Source organism: Panthera uncia (genome assembly GCF_023721935.1).
Source record: "Panthera uncia isolate 11264 chromosome B2 unlocalized genomic scaffold, Puncia_PCG_1.0 HiC_scaffold_24, whole genome shotgun sequence".
Taxonomy (NCBI): domain Eukaryota; kingdom Metazoa; phylum Chordata; class Mammalia; order Carnivora; family Felidae; genus Panthera; species Panthera uncia.
Window position 1 is genome coordinate 98,027,086 of NW_026057580.1, and position 22,390 is coordinate 98,049,475.

At 40.5% G+C, this 22,390-nt stretch overlaps 2 protein-coding genes across 6 annotated transcripts in view; both read left to right on the forward strand.

The window, feature by feature from the left end:
* Positions 1 to 1,128: 1,128 nt before the first annotated feature.
* LTV1 (LTV1 ribosome biogenesis factor) lies at positions 1,129 to 16,649 on the forward strand. 2 transcript variants are annotated; one of them, XM_049653007.1, is made up of 11 exons: positions 1,129 to 1,338; positions 2,336 to 2,467; positions 4,416 to 4,589; positions 9,050 to 9,137; positions 11,441 to 11,579; positions 11,945 to 12,200; positions 13,214 to 13,341; positions 15,063 to 15,202; positions 15,517 to 15,569; positions 15,780 to 15,980; positions 16,110 to 16,649. In XM_049653007.1, exons 1-11 carry the CDS (start codon positions 1,336 to 1,338, stop codon positions 16,218 to 16,220), a joined length of 1,425 nt encoding a protein of 474 aa, XP_049508964.1. In that variant the 5' UTR covers positions 1,129 to 1,335; the 3' UTR covers positions 16,221 to 16,649. The 2 variants fall into 2 exon arrangements, with proteins under 2 accessions (XP_049508964.1, XP_049508965.1); XM_049653008.1 differs by lacking the exons at positions 1,129 to 1,338; positions 2,336 to 2,467; positions 9,050 to 9,137 and having other exon boundaries at positions 4,505 to 4,589.
* Positions 16,650 to 16,741: 92 nt separating this feature from the next.
* ZC2HC1B (zinc finger C2HC-type containing 1B) overlaps positions 16,742 to 22,390 on the forward strand; it is a 42,088-nt gene continuing 36,439 nt past the window's right edge. For 3 of the 4 annotated variants that reach the window (XM_049653022.1, XM_049653021.1, XM_049653024.1), the window contains exon 1: positions 16,742 to 17,245. In XM_049653022.1, the coding sequence (XP_049508979.1) occupies positions 17,218 to 17,245 (28 nt within the window). In that variant the 5' untranslated portion in view covers positions 16,742 to 17,217. Of the gene's footprint in view, positions 19,054 to 22,390 lie in introns of all 4 variants that reach the window. The other variant, XM_049653023.1, reaches the window with a different exon arrangement.

Genomic DNA, 22,390 nt, shown 5'->3' on the forward strand with positions numbered 1-22,390 from the left:
TTCATTTAAACAGATTATTTATTGAGTATATGTGCCAGGCACTATTCTAGGCCCTGAGAATAGACAGGCACAGTAGTAAATAAAACAGATGAAAACAGCACATGGAGCTTAACTATATCAAACATCTGGCACATACAAGTGTTAGGTATTCTATCTGTTACAAAGCATTATTCAAAGACAAGTTCTGTGGTCCTAATCTAAATTATTTCTATAATTTATATTGTAATAAAAGAGTAATATTCCATAAACATTTGTAATAGTAATAGTAAGACAGAGAGACACAATCCAAGATAACTCAGACATTGTAAAGACGCCAGGTATTGGAAAGGGGAAACACATATTTGAGGAAAGATTTGCTGGTTAAGACGATGACTGCATTAACACTTTCTTTTTCCCAGGAAAAGCTGGAAGCGCGCGCGGGCACCTGCCTGAAATCTTCCTAAGAAGGTGTGATTATAGCCTATTTGCTTAAACCACGTTAAAACATTTGAGGAACGACTTGAAAGAAAATAAACATTAGTTTCCTTCTTATAAGATAAGGTATGCAAACACCAGAGATTCCAGACATATTTATTTAGTTCAAATGCCTCTACTTACAACAGAATCTCGGGGGTTTGTGCACCGGATGTTTGAACAAAGACCTGATTAAGCATGGTGCAGCCTAGAATAGCGAGGCCCTGATCCTCCGTTGCTAAGGCAACCAACTCCGCGCCGGCCCAGAGGAGATGGAACCTGAAACCTCGGTGACCCGGCGGGTGGCCACCTTCCTTTTGTGTGTGTGTGTGTGTGACCTGGGAGGGTGGCCACCTTCCTTCTGTGTGTGTGTGTGTGTGTGTGTGTGCGCGCGTGTGTGTTATGGGTGAGAATAGGCCAGGAATACAACGGTCAATGGGGATGCTAGATACGTTGCCTGCCTCTATTCTCGGTAGAGGGCGCTACAAAAGCAAGTTCCTCTAGAAACAGCAACCCCTCTTTCGCGCCTCACCGCCACAAAAGCGCCCAACACTCCCTTTCCTAGCTTACTTAATTTTGGCCGGAAAAGCCCCGCCCCCAAGGGAGAAAATAGCTCCACCTCCCAATAGCTTCTCGCGATCGTTGCGACGGAGCTAGCTATGGGTAACTTCCGGCCGCGACGGCTTCAGCTCTTCGGCGATTGGCCCATTTCCACCGTCTGCGCTTAACTTCCTGTATGGGTTCCGGGGTTGCACGTGTGGAGAGGCCTAAAGACGCAGCTGGGATTCGGGCTTTGCTGGCGTTTTGGTAATAGTCATTTTCCCGGGGCTGGCAGCGTGCCGTCGTCACTCTTCTCTGGAGTGAGCGCCGCGCAGCTGCAACATGGTGAGCACGCCTCGTTGTCTCGGGGACGGGGCGCTCTGGTTTTCCAGACGCCAGGCGGCTTCCTCTGGTGCCAGTGGCTACTGCGGCCAGGGTTTGGGAGGGCTGGCCCAAAGGTGTGGGGAGGCGGCTTGGCGGCCCTGTGCCCCGTATGGGTCACCCTTACCACCGTGGGCATCCTTTGCAGTTTAGAGTGCTTCTCCCACGGCCAGGCCTCCCCGGGGAGTGGAAAGAAGAGAATGGCTTCCCATTTATCCCAAGGGGCCTAAAAAGCCTGTGAACGCAAAACACAAACGTATCACCCTGTGCTTTCTGCAATTGGGAGGGCGAGTTGGCTGGTTTCTCCAGACGTTGGAATGCCAGTTGTCTGCTCATCGGTGTTCTCGGCATAGGCAACTTGTGGGAGAGTCTAAGTTTGGGCCCGAAGCAAGATGGCTTACTCAACTGGGATGATGCTTTCTCAGTTTAGGAAGTCAGAGTTGGGTAGGGTAATAAGAGTGTAGAAATGATGAATCTTACTGTAGTTGTGCAGTCCTGGTTTCACTTAATAGTTGGTACGCGCGGTGCATAACTTGCTGGAAATGGTCTTCCCCAGATTTTCTGTGGCAGGCTCCTCCTTGTCATTCTGGTTCCACCTGTCGGGGACCTTCTCTGAGCACCCAGTCTAAAGTAACTGTTAGTCATTTGCAAGCTACTGTGTTTTATTTTCTTTACTTGAAATCTTTTTTTACTTATGGTTTGCTTGATAAGAGTAGGGACTGTGACCGTCTCATTGCTGTATCCCCAGAACCCATAACAAGGTTTGGCACAAAGTGCCATCAAATGTTTATCGAAGGAAGGTAAGTACAGATTTTCTCCAACATTGTTGATGTTGCTTACCACAGAAATGTGAGTTTTAAAAATCTGTTGACCCTTTATGTAACTTCCTGAAGGTGCCTATGTGGACTGTCGTCTTTTTTATTCTTTTTCAACGGCTTATTCTGATTCCGTTCCTTTGAAGCCTCACAGGAAGAAGAAGCCTTTTATAGAGAAGAAGAAAGCTGTATCTTTTCACCTGGTCCACCGGAGCCAGCGAGATCCTTTAGCCGCGGATGAGACTGCACCCCAGAGGGTTCTATTGCCCACACAGAAAGTAGGTCCTGTTGTATAGCCAATAAGTTTGCGGGCGGACTGTCAGTTTTTAAATAGTTAGCCAGCTGCTATTCTCAGACAACTGTGATCTTCTGGGAAACAAAATCTGTGACTTAATTTTCAGTAAATGTGCTGATTTTTACGTCTTGGGTATTTGATTGAGAGGATAAAGCATCTTTATTTGAGATGTTTAAATGAGCAAATGTTATAAAGTAACCGTGGATATTTACTAAACTAGCTACAGTGCTGCATGATTATTTAGGGCACATCTTTGCTTTCCTGTCATTTCAAAACCACGGACTCCCTTTTGGAGTGATGATAACCTCATCACTTCTCTCATGAGTTAGCTTTAAAAATGCCAGGAAACCTTTAAAAAGTTGACTTGATGATTGTCAGAGTGTAAGTGTTGGTAAATTTGATAGGAAGTCTTGGAGAACATTGACTGTATCTAGCTTTTTAGTAAAGCCTGCTTGTGTTGTATGTTGGGAAGGGTTTTTTTGCATATAAATACAAGAAATTGTACTTACTTTTCAGGACCCTCTGGTCTTTTAACCCTCCAATTACGTCATAAAATTCTGTGTGTGTGTGTGTGTGTGTGTGTGTGTGTGTGTGTGTGTGTTTCTTGGCCTGAATTTAAAAAAAAATTTTTTTTTTAATTTTTTAAATTAAAAATTTTTTAATGTTTTAAATTAAAAAGGTTTTAACGTTTTTTATTTATCTTTGAGAAAGAGAGAGAGTGCCAGTGCGGGAGGGGCAGAGAGAGAGGGACACACAGAATCCAAAGCAGGCTTTAGGCTCTGAGCTGTCACCACAGAGCCCAGCACTGGGCTGGAACTCATGAACTGCGAGATCATGACCTCAGCCAAAGTCAGACGCTTAACTGAATGAGCCACCCAGGTGCCCTGGCTGAATTTTTTTAATTGAACTGTAGTTAGACATACAATGTTACATTACTTTCAGGTGTACGGCATAGTGATTTGACAAGTCTGTACCTTAAGCTGTGCTTACCACAAGCATAGTTACCATCTGTCACTGAACAATGCTATTATAGTACCATTGGCCATATTCCCTATGCCGTACCTTTTATTTCCACGACTTAACTCATTCTATAACTGGAAGACTATCTCCTGTTCCCCTTCACCCATTTGCCCATCCCCCCACCCTCCCCTTTAGCAGTCATCAGTTTTGTTCTCTGTATTTATGGATCTGCTTCTGCTTGTTTTTTTTTCTTTTTTTAGATTCCACACATAAGTAAAATCATATATGTTTGTCTTTCTCTGACTTACTTCGTTTAGCATAATACTCTTTAGGTCTGTCCATGTTGCAGTGGCAAGAACTCACTGTTTTTGTTTTTATGGCAGAGTAATACTCCATTGTGTGTGTATGTGTGTATATATCCACACTACATCTTTATCCGTTCCTCTGTCAGTGGACACTTGGGTTGTTTCCATATCTTGGTTGTTGTAAATAATGCTGCAGTCAACATGGGAGTCCATATATTTCTTTCAAATTAGTGTTTTCATTTTCTTTGAGTAAATCGTAGTGGAATTACTGGATTATACGATATTCCAATTAATTTTTTGAGGAACTCCATTCTCTTTTCCACAGTGACTTCACCAGTTTATATTCCCACCAACAGTGCACGAATGTTCCTTTTTCTCCACATTCTCGCCAACACTTGTTATTTCTTTTTTTTCTATCTTGGCTTGAATTGTTGCACAGAAATGTCTAGTAGAAGCAGTAATTGTTTTCATTCCATTTAACTTTTATATAGCACTTGGGTTTAGAATCTCTGTTTTTCCTGAGTTTTCAAGAATTCTTTGTCTCATTCTTATTAGCCACATCTTTCGTGTGCCACCTGCCTCCTATTCTGAAAGCTGTGTTCACTGGAAGGTTCCTGTGGTTTGTGCTTGGAAGAGGTGCTGATTCCATTTTGTTTATTATCCTAGATAAATGACGAAGAACGGCGAGCAGAACAGAGGAAGTACGGTGTGTTCTTTGATGATGGCTATGACTATCTGCAGCACCTGAAGGAACCATCTGGGCCCTCAGAGCTGGTTCTCACAAGTGCCTTCAGTGCACCCAACAGAAGAGACGAAAAAGAAGGAAGTTTAGAAATTTCAGTAAGACTTTTTATCAATATGTGTGGGAGCAAGTGAAGAAACCACCATTTATAAATCAAGATAACTAGGGCGAGAAATGGTGTCAATCTGAACACAAAAATAAGCCACGCTCTCACTTGAAATCATGTATGTGTGTGCGCGCGCATAGGAGAGAGTAGGCTTCCTGTTCTCTGGTGGCAGCGGTTGGAAGTTGCAGCCTTTGACGGGGTTAGAACCTTTCATTAGTAGATGTAGCCATGTTAGCACCTTCCAATAGAGGAAAAGGAGCTGACATTCGATGCGTTAACTATTTAGTGTCATAAACTGTCTTCTAAGGTGGAACTTAATTTTTGTGGAATGTTCAGATCTTTAACAGTTGTAAAAAGCTGTAGGCTGACCAGAAGAGAATAGAAGCAATAGATATCATAATGAAGTTTCTGATACTCTTCTCAACAAAAATGCAGTGTACTTTAATTTTTTCTTTAAAGTATAAGCTAGAGCACATATTTCTGTGAAATTAGTACTACCAACTTAAGTTCTGTTTCCTTGTTTATGTTTGGGATACTCGTGTCATATGACTTTATCTTTTTATTTAGTATTAGTATACAGTAAATTTTCCTGTGAAACTTTTATATCATCTAACACTTAAAAAAAGCTATTTATTTATTGGGTTTGTTGACAAAAAGAAGAGTTAAAAAGGGCACGAATTTCTCCTGCTTCTCATTCTTCAATCCTGTCATGGTCTAGGTATTGTTTTCCTCAGTGAAGTGTGATCATAGCCCCTTCAGTCTCTAGCTTGTTGCTTAAGGAGAGTCAAAGGGGTTGCATTTCAGGGTATCATCCCAAAGGAAGGTAATAACTGCAGCTGCTCTCGTTCACTCCCTAGGTTGTAGCTCTCTTGTAAGGCTGCATAGTCCACTCCACAGCCCTGTCCCACTCCCACTGGGCTGTGTCCCACAGCCCACTCCCACATCTCTGTCCTAACAGAACCAGCTTCTGTACTGCTTCTTTCCCAAGGTGATATTACTATCAGGAGTAGGGTAGGTATCTTATTGGCTCACCTCCTTCCATGACCCAGTGAGGGAGGGAAGAGGGTCTGGTAGTGCTTCACCTTTATCTTTTTTTTTTTTTTTAACGTTTCTTTATTTTTGGGAGACAGAGTGAGAGGGAGACACAGAATCCAAAGCAGGCTCCAGGCTCTGAGCTGTCAGCACAGAACCCAATGAAGGACTCAGATCCATGAACTATGAGATCATGACCAGAGCTAAAGTTGGATGCTTAACTGACCGAGCTACCCAGGTGCCCCTTGCTTCAACTTTATTTTAGGGAGAAAAGTCTTAATAAAGTTCTTACATTTTTCTGGCTGAATTGTATTGGCTTTTAAAAGATTAGCTTTTTAAGGGGCACCTGGACGGCTCTGTTGGGCTTTGGCTCAGGTCATGATCTCGCGGTTCACGGGTCTCAGCCCCACGTCGGGCTCTGTGTTGACAGCTGCAGAGCCCAGAGCCTGCTTCTGATCCTGTGTCTCTCTGCCCCTCCCCCACTCATGCTCTGTCTCTGTCTCTCAAAAATGAATAAATTGTGAAAAAATTTAAAAAATTAGCTTTTGAAAGATTAAGTTTTAATCCTCAGTTAATTTTGGATAAAAGTAATCACTGTCTAATTGGCTTTGTAAGAGAATAACGCTCTTAAATGGATGCTTCAGTGATATTTACAAGGGTGAGTGAATTCTATTTAAAAACAAAAATGCCATCTGTTTTCTGTAGCATGATGCAAAAATATGGATGGGTCCTTTGTGCTTTTTTGATTTTAAGTATTTTGTAACAAACTGCCAAAGTTGAGTAAACCAGAAATATTGAATAAACCCTAGAAACAGGAAATGAAGCAGTACAGAAGTAGTCCTGTGTGAGCAGCTCGATTGTCACATGAAGGAAAGGAGGTCCTGCTGTGGTAGAAAGCAGCTGGGCAAACTCAGCAGAGTTCACAACTACTGCAACCAATAAAAAACATACACATTTTTTAAAATGTTTACTTTATTTATTTTGAGAGAGAGCATGAGCAGGGAGGGGTAGAGAGAGACAGTCCTAAGCAGGCTCCGTGCCGTATCAGTGCAGAGCCCGACAAGAGGCTCAATATCACAAACTGAGATCATCACCTGAGCCGAAATCAAGAGTCATGCGCTTAACCAACTGAGCCAGCTAGGTGCCTCCACCTTTCTTTTTTAAGAACGTAATCCCTAAACTCTGTGATTGTGATTCTTTGACTGTTTTTCAAAATTCGAAAAATACCTCCAAAGGTGAATTCACTAAACACAAGCTGATCCTCCCTTTTATCTTTTTAAGGTTTATTCATTTTTCAGAGACAAAGTGTGAGTGGGGGAGGGGCACAAAGAGAAGGAGACAAAGAATCTGAAGCAGGATCCAGGCTCTGAGCTGTCAACACAGATCCCGACGTGGGGCTCAAACTCCTAGACTAGCAAGATCATGACCTGAGCTGAAGTTGGAGGCTTAACGGATTGAGCCACCCAGGTGCCCCTGATCCTTTTTTTAATCCCAACTTCCAAGAATAGATAATCAGAATATCTTACAAACAAAACAAAACTACATACATATTTTATAATTTTTAAAAAGTAATTTATCAAAAGTCATTAAATTGTGCACTTTAAGTGGCTGAATTGTATCATATGTTAATCCTATCCCAGTAAAGCTGTTTTTTCTTTAAAAAAAGAACTCTGTAGCAGAAACCAGATCTTTTCCTATACTTTATGCCACCAAGAAGTGCCTTTTGGAAGCTAAGTTTGCTTGGCGTGCACTACTCCATAGCTTTTACTCATGCTCCTCAGAGGTATCCGGTTCCACATGCTCCATGAGCCAGCGAGAACCAACATCTCAGCTATCTGCCTGCTACTAGACTGAGGATATGGTGGGTGATGAGGTACATGAGACAGATAACATGTGGTGCCCCTCACATTGGTAACTATTTGATTGAAAAAAGATCAAACAGAGCATAAGGACCAGTCAGTTATATGTGCGAGCGTAAGTGGAGGTATTTGTGTGGTATGAAGAATGAAAAAGATTTCACCCAAAGGAAAGTTCTGGGAAAGTGATCAAGAAGGCCTTCATGGAAGAGGGAGAAACTGAGCTGGACACTAAAGGGTGGGTCGTATTGAAGAGAGGAAGGAAACATTCCAGTTAGAAGGGGCATAGGTAGTAGTTGGATCAGTGTGTGACATGTGTGCTCCATGAATTACTTTGAATTATCCCATGATGTGAGGAACTGGACCTGAGTTACATGGCGGTCATCTTACCAGAGGTACTGAGTAACAGTAATTTGGATACGTAGAATAGGCCTGGATTTTACAGACCCTGAAAATCAGGAGTGAAAAATCAAAACCCATTACAAGTTTGAGAAGGTCACTTTATAAAATATTACAGGAGTGTTAATCCGGAAGTGATGTGAAGGTTGGATTAGGTGTGGACTAGCTAAGCAGTGGTGGTAGTAATCTACATCTTGGTTAGCCATGAGCAAGGTGGTGCCTGAAAGACTGATGTGAAATCACTTTATACAAGAGAGTTCAAAGGGTTCTAGGGATGGAGAGATGATTTATGACCATCCCAGGATTTAAGATATCCAGTTCAGGGAAATGCTCTGCTATTAACCAGAAATTGGCATGTTATCTCAGTTTAAGAGGGAAAAGATTAAATTTTGAGACGAGGACAGTGGCATTGCAAAATCTGGATTTGAATCCCAGAACTTCACTTAACGAGCACTTTGAGGCAGGCATGGCATTTGATCTTTCTTAGCTTTTGTTGACTAAAACATGCTGGTATCTCAAGAGCATTAAATGGAATAATACTGGAGAACACTTTGAAGTATTGCTTTGAAGCTGCTTGTTGCTTCAGCTGATGGAATATACATGTTTAAGATATTTAACTGGAGCATAAGTGGGAGAGAATGCAGGATATAGTTGTATTAATTTTCCTGGGACTGCCATAGCAAATTACCACACATTACCACTGGGTGGCTTAAAACAACGGAAATGTAATCTGTCACAGCTCTGGAAGTCAGAAGTCCAAAAGTAACCTTTCAGCAGCATTGCTTGCGTTGTGGGGGCTCAGGGCAAGAACGCTGTCCACACCTATCTCCTCGCTCTTGGTGGTTACCAGCAGTCCTTGGTGTTCCTTGGCTTTCGTAGACCCATTGCTCCAGTCCACTTGAATCTTCCCATGGCATTCTCCCCTGTGGCTTCGTGTCTTCACATGGCCTTCTTACAGGGACACACCAGTCTTGATGAATTAATTAGGGCCCACCATAATCTCCTGTCACCTCATCTTAACTAATTACATCTGCAAGGATCCTATTTCCAAATGAGGTCACATTCTGAGCTATTGGGTAGGCAAGAATTTGGGGTGGGGGGAGGACACTTCAACCCGGTTCAGAAGTATTTCTGAATCTAACCATTGTGTAATTTCTCTTTCAAGACCACGGGAATTCAGTTGCCTTCATCAGTATTTGCATCAGAGTTTGAGGAAGATGTTGGATTGTTGAATAAAGCCGCTCCTGTTTCAGGTGTGCTTGATTTCTTGAACTTTTCAAGTGATTTGATCTGTGTTTTACAAACAAAGCATAGTAATGATAGTTTTTCTGTCTCTGATAAAGTGATGAAACAATTTGAGATGTGTGTAAATTCAGATTAGCGGTCATTAGGAAAGGATGAGTGAACAGGATACTTTTTCATTGCCATCAAATTCTTAGTCTTTGAAGTTCCTTTTTGGAGAGGAAAGTAAGAAAACTGTTTTTGGAGATCCAGTAGGGGAATTTTAACCTGGACCTAGCCTCTTGCAGTGGAAACGATGATGTTCGGTTAGCCTTAACATGTATATAGACTTGGGGACGCTTGGGTGGCTTAGTTGGGTGAGCATCCGACTCTTGATTTCGACTAAGGTCATGATCCTAGGGTTGTGGGATTGAGCATGGAACCTGCCTGAGATTCATTCTCCCTCCCTCTCCCCCCTGCTCATGCACTCTCCCTCTCTCTAAAAAACAAAACAAACCCCCCAAACATACTTATGATAGACTAAATCTGCTTTCAGAATTTCTCCCAAGAGTGTATTTTATGGAGGTCCATTTTACCACGTGTTGCAGATACACTGAAAAGTTGTTTTATTTATTTTTACTATCAACATTGTATTTTAGAACAAACAGAAGTGATGTTTGGTATTTTCTCTTGAATTGTCTTAATTATTAATATTTGCCTTGTAGCATTCATTCGTTCATTCCACAGATTTTTGAGTTACCACTATATGATGGGCTCTGGGCTTAAACCAGAATAAAGCATGATATCTGACTTCAGGGAATTTATTATGAGTTGGGAAAGATGGATAATAAAGAAGAAATTACAGTTAATTGTGCAAGTGAATAAATGGTTTAGGTAATAGTGGGCAAGTTGTCCTGGAGAAAATGGTGTCTGTTATTTCTTAAGTAGAAGTTAGGCAGGTGGATGAGGAGGGGGGGTGGGAAGGAGAGGATATTCTAAATAGGAAGCTGCATGTGCAAAATTGAGAGAACATGAATACAGGAAACCATATTTTAGCATGCCTAGAATGAGGCAAGAATTAGTATGAAATGAGGCTGGAGAGTCCAGCAGGGGCCATGTTATGAGGGGGGGTTGGAATGGAAGCCATGTCAGTTTATTTGAACTTGAGGTTTTTCATAGACTCTATTTTTACACACAGAAGACCATAGCTGAAGAAACAGGATTTATGAAACTCTCCTAGGCTAGAAGTTTAACAGGCCACACATACTTAGAGTTACTTTTTTTTAAGCTTATTTATCTTAAGAGAGAGAGAGCAAGCACACATGCACCAGGGAGGGAGGAGGGAGGGAGGGAGGGAGGGAGAGAGAGAGAGAGAGAGAGAGAGAATGAGAGAATGAGAGAATCCCAAGAAGGCTCCATGCTGTCAGCACATAGCCCGATGTGGGACTCCAACCCACAAACTGTGAGATCACCACCTGAGCTGAAATCCAGTCAGACATTTAACCCACTAGCCACCCAGATGTCCCAATTTGAGTTACTTCTTACAGGTGAATTTAAAATCTGATTCTAGGGGCGCCTGGGTGGCGCAGTCGGTTAAGCGTCCGACTTCAGCCAGGTCATGATCTCGCGGTCCGTGAGTTCGAGCCCCGCGTCGGGCTCTGGGCTGATGGCTCGGAGCCTGGAGCCCGTTTCTGATTCTGTGTCTCCCTCTCTCTCTGCCCCTCCCCCGTTCATGCTCTGTCTCTCTCTGTCCCAAAAATAAATAAAAAATGTTGAAAAAAAAAAAAAATTTAAAATCTGATTCTAACTGCAGGTGTATGCTGTGAATTTTATAAGTAGATGAAGTTTAATATAGTCTGTAATGCAAGAGGTTTTAGGATTTGAGTACTGAAGCCAGAGGTATTTTTTCCCCATCTCCTCCCATTCAACCCTCTCTATGTCTGTTCCACACTAGACTAAAAGTTTTTTTAAATTTTTTATTATTTTTTTTAATTTTTTTCAATGTTTATTTATTTTTGAGAGACAGCATGAGTGGGGGAGGGGCAGAGAGAGAGGGAGACACAGAATCTGAAGCAGGCTTCAGGCTCTGAGCTGCCGGCGCAGAGCCTGACGTGGGGCTCGAACCCACGAACTGGGAGATCATGACCTGAGCTGAAGTTGGATGCTTAACCAACTGAGCCACCCAGGTGTCCCTGAACTTAAAGTTTTTAATCATTTTTTTAATCCTCAATACATTGATAGATAGAATGTGGCATAGAATAGGTACTCAGATTATGTTACAGAAAGGAATGCTGTTTTCTTGGGAATTAGTGCTCAGTTTTTGTTTTCCTTCTAGGACCTCGACTGGATTTTGATCCTGACATCATTGCGGCTCTTGATGATGATTTTGACTTTGATAATCCAGACAATCTGCTGGAAGATGATTTTATTCTTCAGGCCAATAAGCCAACAGAGGAAGATGGAATGGATATACAGTACGTGTTGTTTCTTTCAAATTGGGAATGAACTGACTGTTGGTTCTTCTGTAGGGTGGTATCTATAGAATGTTAAAACTGCAAGAGACCTTTGAGAACATTTAGTGTGAGGCTTTTGTATTTTAGAGCAGAAAATGTGAGACTTGAGGTCTTTACAAATTGACGATAGGTGGGGCTAAAGTCCAAGTTGCCTGATGGCTGGTTCATTACTTTTCCAGCCATACCAGACAGGTCAGGCAGCACAGCTGTTCCTGCCTTAAACAGGAATCCTCCCTGAAATACCCTCAAATTTTACTTGTGTAAAGTCATTTGGTTCTGTTGTTTCTCAAGTTGTTTTGACAGTTAATTTATGACTCTGACTTTAGGAAATCTGAGGCTGAAGATGACAGTGAGTGGGAAGATGTGGATGATGAGAAGGAAAGAGGTAGAGATGACGATAACTATGGCTCTGCGGGCTCATCAGATGAGGCCATGTCTGTCCCTGGAAAACCTCCTGGGGCTGTAGAAAATCATTTGTTCTGGGAAGAGGAAACTAAAAGTCGCTTTACTGAGTATTCTATAACATCCTCAGTCATGAGAAGAAATGAACAGCTGACTCTTCATGATGAGAGATTTGAGAAGGTAAGGTCCCCAGATAAGGAACCTTTTGATACTGGTTCCTGGTAAATTTCTTATGACATCGGAACTCAAAGCCAAAACTTTCAACATTAGAAATCGCCTGTCTTATTAAAACAGATCACAAAACCATCCTAGTTTTAATTCTGGAAAGAATGCATATAGATCTGAGACAGCTGATAGAACTTCCTGACTTTCCTTAGAGAGGTTTGATATTTTGATAATGAGAGTCTGACTCCAATCCCCAAGATTATGCTGTTTTCCTCAAGCATTGGCCTGAGCATAAACAAAATTCCATTACTTTTCTGTTTTTTTGTGTATGTTTGCTCACTGATATAGCCCCAAGTCTAATGTGGTATCTGGCATATGGTAGGAATTCAGACTGTTCAGCAAATGATGAATGGGTGGATGGTTGGTTTCCTTTAGAGTGAATCTTAAAGGTTCTAATTTTGCTACCTTTTCACTAAGTACCAGTAGGTGAACTGTTACTACAAATAACCTCACTCTTCAGGATTCACATCATCCCATTTACTCTTAACAGAGTTTGAATAATACAGTAAACATCTAAACAAGAATGAAATTTGTAACTAAGCCCCCTTAAAGTCTGCATAATCACTGCATAATCTGTAGAATCTGAGGTAAAGATTTCTACCTAGCATTGTTCTCTAAGCTGGACAGAAGGATCATCTTTCACTTTCATTAAATGGCAGCCTATTTTCCATCTAAGTGTAAGTCTTAAAGTACTGGGTAGAATGTCTTCCACATACCATTGTAATGGTGCTTGTGATCTCATGGTAGTGCTTAAGTAATTGTGTAGAAAGGAAATTAATGTAAAAACCAGGGCGCTTAGCTGACTGAGTTGGTGGAGCCTGCGACTCATGATCTCAGGGTTGCGAGTTCAAGTCCCACCTTGGGTGTAGAGATTACCTTTAAAAAAACTTAAAAAAAAAAAAGTCACATTTTAAATGCTATAGTTTTAAAACATTTTTTTCATGGTATCTTTTCTCTTTATATACAAGTTTTATGAGCAGTATGACGATGATGAAATTGGAGCTCTGGATAATGCTGAATTGGAAGGTTCCATTCAAGTAGACAGCAATCGCTTAGAGGAAGTCTTGAATGACTACTATAAAGAGAAGGCAGAGAAGTACGTGCCTTTTCCTTGTTCACTTACTTTTTTTTCACTTTCATTTTTCTGCATGTTTTCTTATGGTCTTAATGCATTTCCACCCATCATTAAAATAGTGTTTATTGTCTCAAATGGAGGGTAGACTCAGCTCAAGACAAAGTAGTATTTTCTAGCTCTTAGTTCCAAAAGGTTTTTAAAAACCATAGCAGAGATAAAAGATGAAAAACAAAGTATAATTGTTTTGCAAGGGTCAGATCCTTGAGAGAGATGGTCTTTAGATTTCTGAAAACATTATTTTCAAGTTGAGGAAAGCTATTGGATTCAATAAAGCTGAATTTCTCTAGAGAGTGAGTAGGTAAGGATTCTTTCTGTCTTTATTTCTCTTTTTTATAGGAGGAAGGGTGATGATTAGATATTGGGTACCAGAGGACCAGAGTTCTAAGTCCATAGTTGAGAGGATACAAGAATGAAAGGAGCATCTTGGTTACGGGGAACACTGCCCATGTCAAAAGAACATTCTGAGAGCTTTACTTGATAGGATTATTTTATTGAGAGAAAGTGTTAATGAACGAGGAGACTTCGTACCTGAAGTTGGTATGGAGCTCGGAGGCATGACAAGCAGGGTGACTTTTCTTTCTTTCATTTTCAAATAAAGTTTTTAGTTCAACATCTGAATCTAGAAAATCACCCAGTCAGAATCTATATTAAGAAAATGGTATGTTTCCTTCAGTGTTGACTCACATTTTGATATTGAGGTTCAGAAGCTGACTGTAACTTTGGGTGGGAACATACTGAGAACCACTTTCTTTATGGCTCTGACCTGAGAGTCAACAATTGAAGGGCTTGAGGGTTAGAGTGGGGAGGTGCAAGATCACATTCCACTTGGAGAATAAGGTGGTGCTTTTAGCCTCCGTGGCTGAAGAATTCTGACTTCTGATTATATATGCTCTTCTTCTCATCTTTCTGAAATGCCAGGCATTCTGAGAAGTTGATTTTTGTGGCTCATAGAAAAATAAGAATTTGTCTCTCCAGCCATATTAGTATAACTTTATGGCCAAATATTTGGCAAATCAGCATCCATATTGAGGTGATTTTTCTGCGAGAAACTAATGAAGTGTTTACGTCTGCTGGAAGGGTCTCCTATTCTGTGATCACTATCACTTGCAGATCCTACAGTGGAACAAGGGCTACATATATTGAGTGAATTGTTTGATCACTTTGGAGAGACAGATTGGGTAGTAACTTTTCGAGGCTTTAAGAAGACCATGTTTTAGGAAAGCTGCCATCTTGTTTATTGTAACCTTGCAGAGATCTCTTTTCTCTCAGCGGAATGAACGTTGGGGCTGGGGAGAGCTGGGATTTTTTTGAAATGCTGTTGTTTCTGGGGCGCCTGGGTGGCTCAGTCGGTTGGACGTCCAACTTCGGCTCAGGTCATGATCTCACAGTTTGTGTGTTCGAGCCCTGCGTAGAGCTCTCTGTTGACAGCTCAGAGCCTGGAGCCTGCTTCAGAGCCTATCTTCCCCTCTCTGTGCCCCTTCCCCGCTCTCACTCTGTCTGTCTTTCAAAATAAAGGTACACACACACACACACACACACACACACACACACACAAATTTGAAATACTGTTGTTTCCATAGCTCGTCAAACATCCATACCGGTTTTAGTAACATACAGAATAATAATGGGTGGTGTTTTGTTTTTCCCTCTTTTGCTGCCTTTTTCAAAAACTCAATCAAAAGTTGTGTAAAACTGAATACTCTGGAACCCTTTGAGGATCAGGACCTGCTAATGAATGAACTGGATGGGTCTGAGGAGGAAGAGATTGTTACTGTAGTTCTTGAAGAAGCTAAAGAGAAGTGGGATTGTGAATCTATTTGTAGTAAGTATTTTGGTGTCCTTTTTACTGATAAAGGTATGGTAGTGATTTTAAAGTATTGAATACATCAGTATTTTGAAAAAGTATGTTTTCTGTGAAAATGATTTAGAAAAAGTAACATTCCTGTTACTAAGTTGCAAAAAATTTCAAAACATCTATAATAAGAGAGACTCTGCCATTTTGGCCCCTACGCTATAATAACAGAGACTTCATTAAAGTATGAAAAGATCAAAGTTGGGAAGATAGTAGGAACTCAGTAATGTTTTCTGAATTGAAAGTGTTCTTATTGATACGTGTTTATTTGGTTTTTTTTAAAGGTACATACTCCAATTTATATAACCATCCGCAAATTATCAAGTATCAACCAAAGGTAAGTCCTGGTGTCCTGAGCTACTTGAAGTATGCAATGCAGAAAACAGTGGACGAGTCATTTTTTCACGGTAGCTGTATCCTTTTGTGGCTGGAAACACTATTGGGAAGAGCAACACATGATATGTCATTAGTGAGCTGTGTGTGTGTGTGAGCTCTTTTTTAATAGGAATGGGAAATGACCTTAGTATGATTTTTGTTTTTATTTCAGCCCAAACAAATCCAAATATCTTCTAAAACAGGAATACCTCTCAATGTCTTACCTAAGAAAGGACTCACAGCAAAGCAAGTTGAAAGAATGCAGATGATTAATGGCAGTGATCTGCCAAAGGTGTCAACCCAACCTCGATCTAAAAACGAAAGCAAAGAAGATAAAAGAACGAGAAAGCAGGCTATAAAAGAGGAACGCAAGGTGAAGTACTTTTCTCAAATGGAAGATTTACAAAGAGCTTATGGGTGCAGTGGTCATAGAGATTTTCTTTTGTAAAATTAGTTTGCGTTTGTTTGAAGATTTGAATAACACTAATGTATTCTTATACAGGAACGGAGAATGGAGAAGAAAGCTAACAAATTAGCCTTCAAACTGGAGAAAAGAAGGCAGGAAAAGGAGTTGTTGAACTTGAAGAATAATGTTGAGGGTCTCAAGCTATGACAGTAGAACATTTAGGAAAAGGTGCCTTCCCCATTGGGGCTCTTTGTTATGTTCAGTAATGTACAAGGATCTTCAAAGAGACAAGAGTGTGTAATCTGCCATTTTTACTAGCAAGTATTTATACTACCAAGTTTTCTGTGCCATCTGTCTTGTAAATATTGTAACATTTAAAACATATTACAAACGTAGAATATGCTCTGAAATAAATGATGTCACAAATGTGAAATGTTTGGATGAGTTGAAGGAAAACATCTTCATAATGTAAATGGAATTGATGTATTCTTCATTTATTTGTATGATTGTCCCAGCTGTCTTTTGCAGATGTTCTCAAATATTTCTTTGAAACCTCTCCACTCCTTTTCAGGAGTTAAGTGGTTTAATTTGCTGTATGTAGAAAAGTGACCCCAATAAACCCCATTTTGAAATGCTGTGTGGTAAGAGTTTTCCTGAGAAGATTCCACTGGTAAGAAACTAAGTTTCCCCTGCTGTATGCAAAGGCCTATTTCAAAAGGATGGTAAAACTGAATATTAAGGTTGTTGGGACTCAATTACTGGATGACTGACTTTTGGAATTTAGGAACAGTGAAGACAGGAAGCAGAAGAAGAAATAATCAAGAAAACTTCCTTGGCTTCAGTAAGTACCTGGCTCAAAATCAGAAATATTTACTTCAGTTTAAACTAGAAAGTTTGTCTTTCAAACATTATTTAATGCTTGGAATCGTTCACATTTGATTAAAAGACATAGTTGAAAACTTTCCTTATTTTTTTGGTTAGGTTTTTGTTTTGTTTTTTTTGGTTTTTTCCCCTGTAAAACCTCTTCAAGGCTCAAGCAATGACACCATCACAATTGTTAATTATTTGGTAAACTGTGACTTCCTTGCAACAGATGAGTTGTTAGTGACTCTTGTTCCTGTGTCCATGACTAATGTGTTATCTGGACTGTTCTGGAAAAAACAAAAAAAATCCGTGGACACTGTTGGTCTGAGTTGGGAACAGAATGGCTGAGACAGAAGCATTTTTAGCCGGTGAGCTGCATTTGGTAACTAAATTATTAGAAAGGCTTTTCTATAATTCATTTGGTTACAACGTTTCCAAACTTGGTGGGTGTTATTTTGTTCTGTTTGTTTTAAATTGTAAATCTGGGTACTCAAGGATTTTTAAGAGCTGTGAAAAACAGTCGCATTAGGTACTCAACCTGCACTGATAGACACTCAGCAGAAGAGCTTGTCTTTATAGAAATAGACTCTGACTGGGGAGTGTATGTTTAAATGTCAGTCTGCAGAAGCACAAGGTCAAGTGATGGTTTATGTTAATAACTCTGTGAATGTATTAAATCCTGACAAGATTGACCATTTATTTTGGTAGCTATCTCAGTTGAAGGTATTAAAACCAGCAAACCGTCAAGAATCTTAGACTTGGAATATTATTTTGACTTGATATTATTCAGATTCCTAAGGAGCCTCTTTTTTTTACTGTGTGTGTGTGTGTGTGTGTGTGTGTGTGTGTGTGTGTATTTTTTTTAAGTTTGAGAGGGATAGAGAACAAGAGCAGGGGAGGGGCAGAGAGAGAGGGAGACAGAGAATCCATCCCAGCAGACTCTCCGCTGCCAGTGAAGAGCCTAATGCGGGGCTTGAACTCAACTGTGAGATCATGACCTGAGTCGAAACCAAGAGTCAGATACTTAACCCACTGAGCCACCCAGGTGCCCCACCTTAGGAGCTTCTCATATCACTTCACTTGATTCAACACATTTAAATCCGCACATGTTATATTTTGCAGTCAAGGAAAGGTGACTACAAGCCATGAATCTTGCTGATGTATTATTGTGACTTAGGCTGGTTATCCTCCAAATTTAAAGATCATCTTTCTATTCTAGAGAGCAAAATTTACATATTGTGGGTTATTTTGTAAAATTTTGGAGTATTTATGATTTGAGTTATTTATAAACAATGGTTGGGAACTTAACAGAAGGTCCTTGTGAATGTTGGAAGTCCAGAGCGATAAGGGGGCTTTTGCCTTCAGAGACCGCATTATCTGTGGAGGCAGGGTGTGTGCAGCAGAATCTGACCACACGAAGTCACTCATAAGTACCACTTGAAATGGGGATCTTGGTACTTGCTGTTCCCCTTGAAGTGCTTACCTCAAATAAAGCTTACTTAAGGTTGGTTTTCAGTTGTCACCTCCAACTATAAGCTTTCACCTGACCGTATTTAAAAATAGCAACATCCCTCTCCCACATTTTTTACGCTCCTTCCCTGCTTTATGGTCTCCAGAGCATGTGTTGGCATCTTGTTTTTCATTCTCTCACTATGGCAGGGAATTTTTGCTGCTTTATCTGCATGGTCTAAAACAACTTGTGGCATTTGATAAATGTTCACTAAGGAGTATATAAATGAATGGATAGGGAAGACATGTCACCACTGCTTAAACTTGGGAGGAACGCTAGGACCTAAGCCTTCAGGTTAGCTAGGAGAAAAAAGGCCTGAGGCATCCTAGGTAGAGGGCAAAGTCATGAAGAATTTGCCTGCTGTACTGGAAGCCCCTATTTTGTATGAGCTTACTTTTTACTTGTTATAAAGTCACTTTCAGGTACTTCAAAACTGTTGTTTTACAAGTTTAAGTATCAAGAGCTATTACCACTTGTGTATATTGTTGTGTGGCCCATTGTATCCATACCTCCATTGTGATGTCATCAAATCATCTCAGGTAAAGGACAGACAGCTCCAGCCATCTTGTAACTTTACTATTATCAGTACATTTATGTCGCTTTTTCTTGCGCATTGATTAGTATGTTTTATCCACCTTGGTTGTTACAATGAAGAATCAGGATAAGGTAAAAATTCTAATGGCCTTAACTTTCTTTTTCTTTTCTTTTTTTTCTTTTTTTTAAGAAATAGAACATACCTACCTGTGGTTCCATCCTCAATTTCATTCCCCTCTTTCCCCTCAGGAACTCTTAAGTACTGTCTAGATTATATTAATCATCACCTGTATGGTATTCCTAAATACGATATCTTGTGTAGTGTAGTTTTGAAACACTAATCTGGCTTTATGAGGGCAGTATTTACTACCAGTTGATGAAGGCATGCTTGAGCTGAATGGTCTCTGAGCCTGAGTTCCACGTCTAGAATTTACAAGAGCCCCAGGTGGAGATGTCATTGAGCCAGATGATGAGTGAATCCTAGGGAACACAAGTCCCCTCAGTTGAAACATCTTGGATATCCTGCATAAATATGCTTAGTGGCTGAATGCTCATTTTATATTTTCTGCTTCTAAGGTCACCATGATCTGAAGATCAATGCAGAACCTTCCTGTGGAGTGAAATGGGTGTCCTCAGCTCATGTAGATGTCAGAATGGGAAGGGAAGAACAAGCACTCCAATGGGACATGGTCAAATAAGCCAAGTATAGAACAGAATGGGAGCCAGATACACTAGGACATACTGTCCTCCCATTAAAAGGCAATGAATATCTTGCTCACAGCAGCCTTCAACCTGGCAATTTTTCATTACACACCTTCAGATATGGACTGGTTGCCTTCTAGTTCTTCCAGCTGTTATCTTGGGAGTTACTTTCCCTCTTGTGTTGAATTGCCTATCTGCTGTATGTTTTACTCACGTTGTGGAGCACATCCTCCAGTAATTCTTGAGAGAGGGTATGTGGGAAGTCAACTTCTTGAAACCCTGCATGTTGAAAAATACACTCAACTCTCATATTTGATAAACAGCTCGGCTGGGTATGAAATTATAAGTTGTAGATTATTTTCCCTCTGAGGTTTAGAGGATTTTTCCCCCCATTTTATAAATCTATATGGGAATCTGAAGCCATTCTGATTCCTAATATCTTGTATGTTGTTATTTTTTTTCATCTCCGTAGAATTCTGTCTCTAACATTCTGAAGTTTCACAATGTTACAGATCTATTTTCATCTATTGTGTGGTGTCTTTTCAATGGAGGCTCATGTCCTTTCACTTCTGGAAATCGTTCAAGTTTTTTATTTTCTTCCCTGTGTTTTCTCCTTTTTTTCTCTTGAATTGTTATTTGGAGTAGGACCTGCTGGACCAGAGGTATTCAAATTGCTTATGTTTCTCTCCCATCTCTGTGCCGTTTTACTCTACTTTCTGAAAGATTTCCCTAAGTGTATCTTCCAAACTTTGTTGAGTTTTTCATTTTTCCCAGAAGACTTTTAATTTCTAAGAGTTTTAGTTTTTATTTAAATTGCTTTTTTATTTGTTTTGGGCTTACATGCTAGAGTTTTTCTTCAGATCTTTGGAAATTCCTGTCTGTTGGCTCATTAAGACTAGAGAAAGAGACACTGGAAATTCTGAATGGATAAGTGACATTTGATAATTTTGAGCTTTATTGTAGTCTGAGTGAGCTCTTTGGGTATCTTTCCAGTGTTGGTATCTTTAAGTATTTCGTCATGGAATGGTTATATTCTCAGGGAAGTTTTCATTCTGCCTTGAGAGTCAGTCTGGTAGGCAGAGTTCTGTGAGCCAAGTAGAGGACGGGGATTTGGAGTATTCTCTGCTTTCAGCATCACTATTCATGAAAGTAATCACTACGTTAATCACCATATATGCACACATATGTCATCAACCTTGATTAATTGAGTCTCTATTTGCAAATTTGCCTACTTGCTAAAATTTGAAAACCTGAAAACAATATTGTGGTGCTTTCATGGTCATTTGCAGACCTGCACATAGCAGTTAAAAAGTTGAGTCACAGGGCACCTGTGTGGCTCAGTCTAAGGTTAAGTGCCCACCTTTTGCTCAGGTCATGATCTTGTGGTTTGTGGGTTCAAGCCCTGCTTCTGGCTCTCTGCTGTCCATGCAGAGCCTGCTTCGGATCCTCTGTCACCCACCCACCCTCTCTCTTTCTCTCTCTTTCTCTCTTTCTCTCTCTGCCCCTCCTCTGCCAGTGCTCTCTCAAATACAAATATTTAAAAGAAAAAAAGGTGAGTCACCCGACATGCATGTTCTCAGCAAAATTAGAACAAAGTGATGCCCTGCCTTCTTGTTTCAGCTCTCATCCTGTAAACAAGTGTCCTTTTCACAGTCTGTGCCACATTTTTCATATTTTTGCAATTTTTCTTGGTGATTTTGCTGTACAAAATGACCCCCAAACACAGTTGTTGAAATGTACTCTAGTGTTTCAGAGTACAGGAAGTCTGTGATGTGCCTTATGGAGAAACTATGTCTGTTAGATAAGCTTCATCCAGGCATGAGTTATAGCATTGCTGGCTATGAGTGTTCATGGTTACTGAATCAACAATATATATTTATACAAGGTGTCTTTAAATAGGTTGATAGGTTGATAAAAATAGGGTGACCAGAGGCTCACAGGACCTTGACACTGTATTTCCCCTAGAAGTAGTAAGTCTGTATTTGCCCATTCAGTGCTCACAGACACTTTATAGAATGTAACTACCACAAATAAATAATCAGGCAACATGAGGCGCTGCTGAAGACATGGGTAGGCAGACCTCCTCTTTCAATCCTTTTGGGAGAGTAGATAGGCTGCAGTTGGAGAGGGCAGTCACCCAGAAGGTATGGGGGGGGGGGCGTCTAGGAATCCACTTCTTTTCAGAACTCTTTCATCTTGGCCCTCCATATTTTAGCAGGCTCTACCTCATTTATCTCGTCCTAATTCCAGAGATACTTGCTGCTCTGGCGATTCCTACAACTTTGAAGGGTTCTGCAGTGTTGGTTGGGAAGTGGATGTTGATGTAGTTTTAAGTCTTCTGGGTCACTTATGTCTATCAGTTTTCCAGAGTCCAATTTTTTTATTGTCTTCCTTCCTCCATGACCTGTGGCTCTCTTTGTCTCTTTTCCTTTACTGCAGTTTTTTGGGGACTTGGGGGGAAAGCAAAAACTGATTTGGGTGTTCTCTCTGCCATCCTGTCTTAATTCCTTTTTTTTCTTTCCTAACTCATGTTCCTGAGATAAGTTAATAAGTTGTTACCCCCTTCACCATAGGGCCATGGAAGATGTTGATATTGGTAGTAGTTGTATGTTCTGGACTGCAAAGGACAACGTAAGAGTTTTTTGATTCACTGACAACTGAATAAGAAAACGTCTTCCTTTTCTTTTTTCTACCATGCCTTTGTAAGGACGTGTGGATTGGTAGGTGTCTGTACAGAGCATTCTTTTTTTTTTTTTTTTTTTTTTTT

What these genes read in the sequence shown, in the direction of transcription:
- LTV1 (XM_049653007.1), top strand. An exon ending in TTCTATTGCCCACACAGAAA is followed by an intron (nt 2,468 to 4,415) that starts GTAGGTCCTGTT and finishes TTATTATCCTAG; the next exon opens with ATAAATGACGAAGAACGGCG. An exon ending in CTATAAAAGAGGAACGCAAG is followed by an intron (nt 15,981 to 16,109) that starts GTGAAGTACTTT and finishes ATTCTTATACAG; the next exon opens with GAACGGAGAATGGAGAAGAA.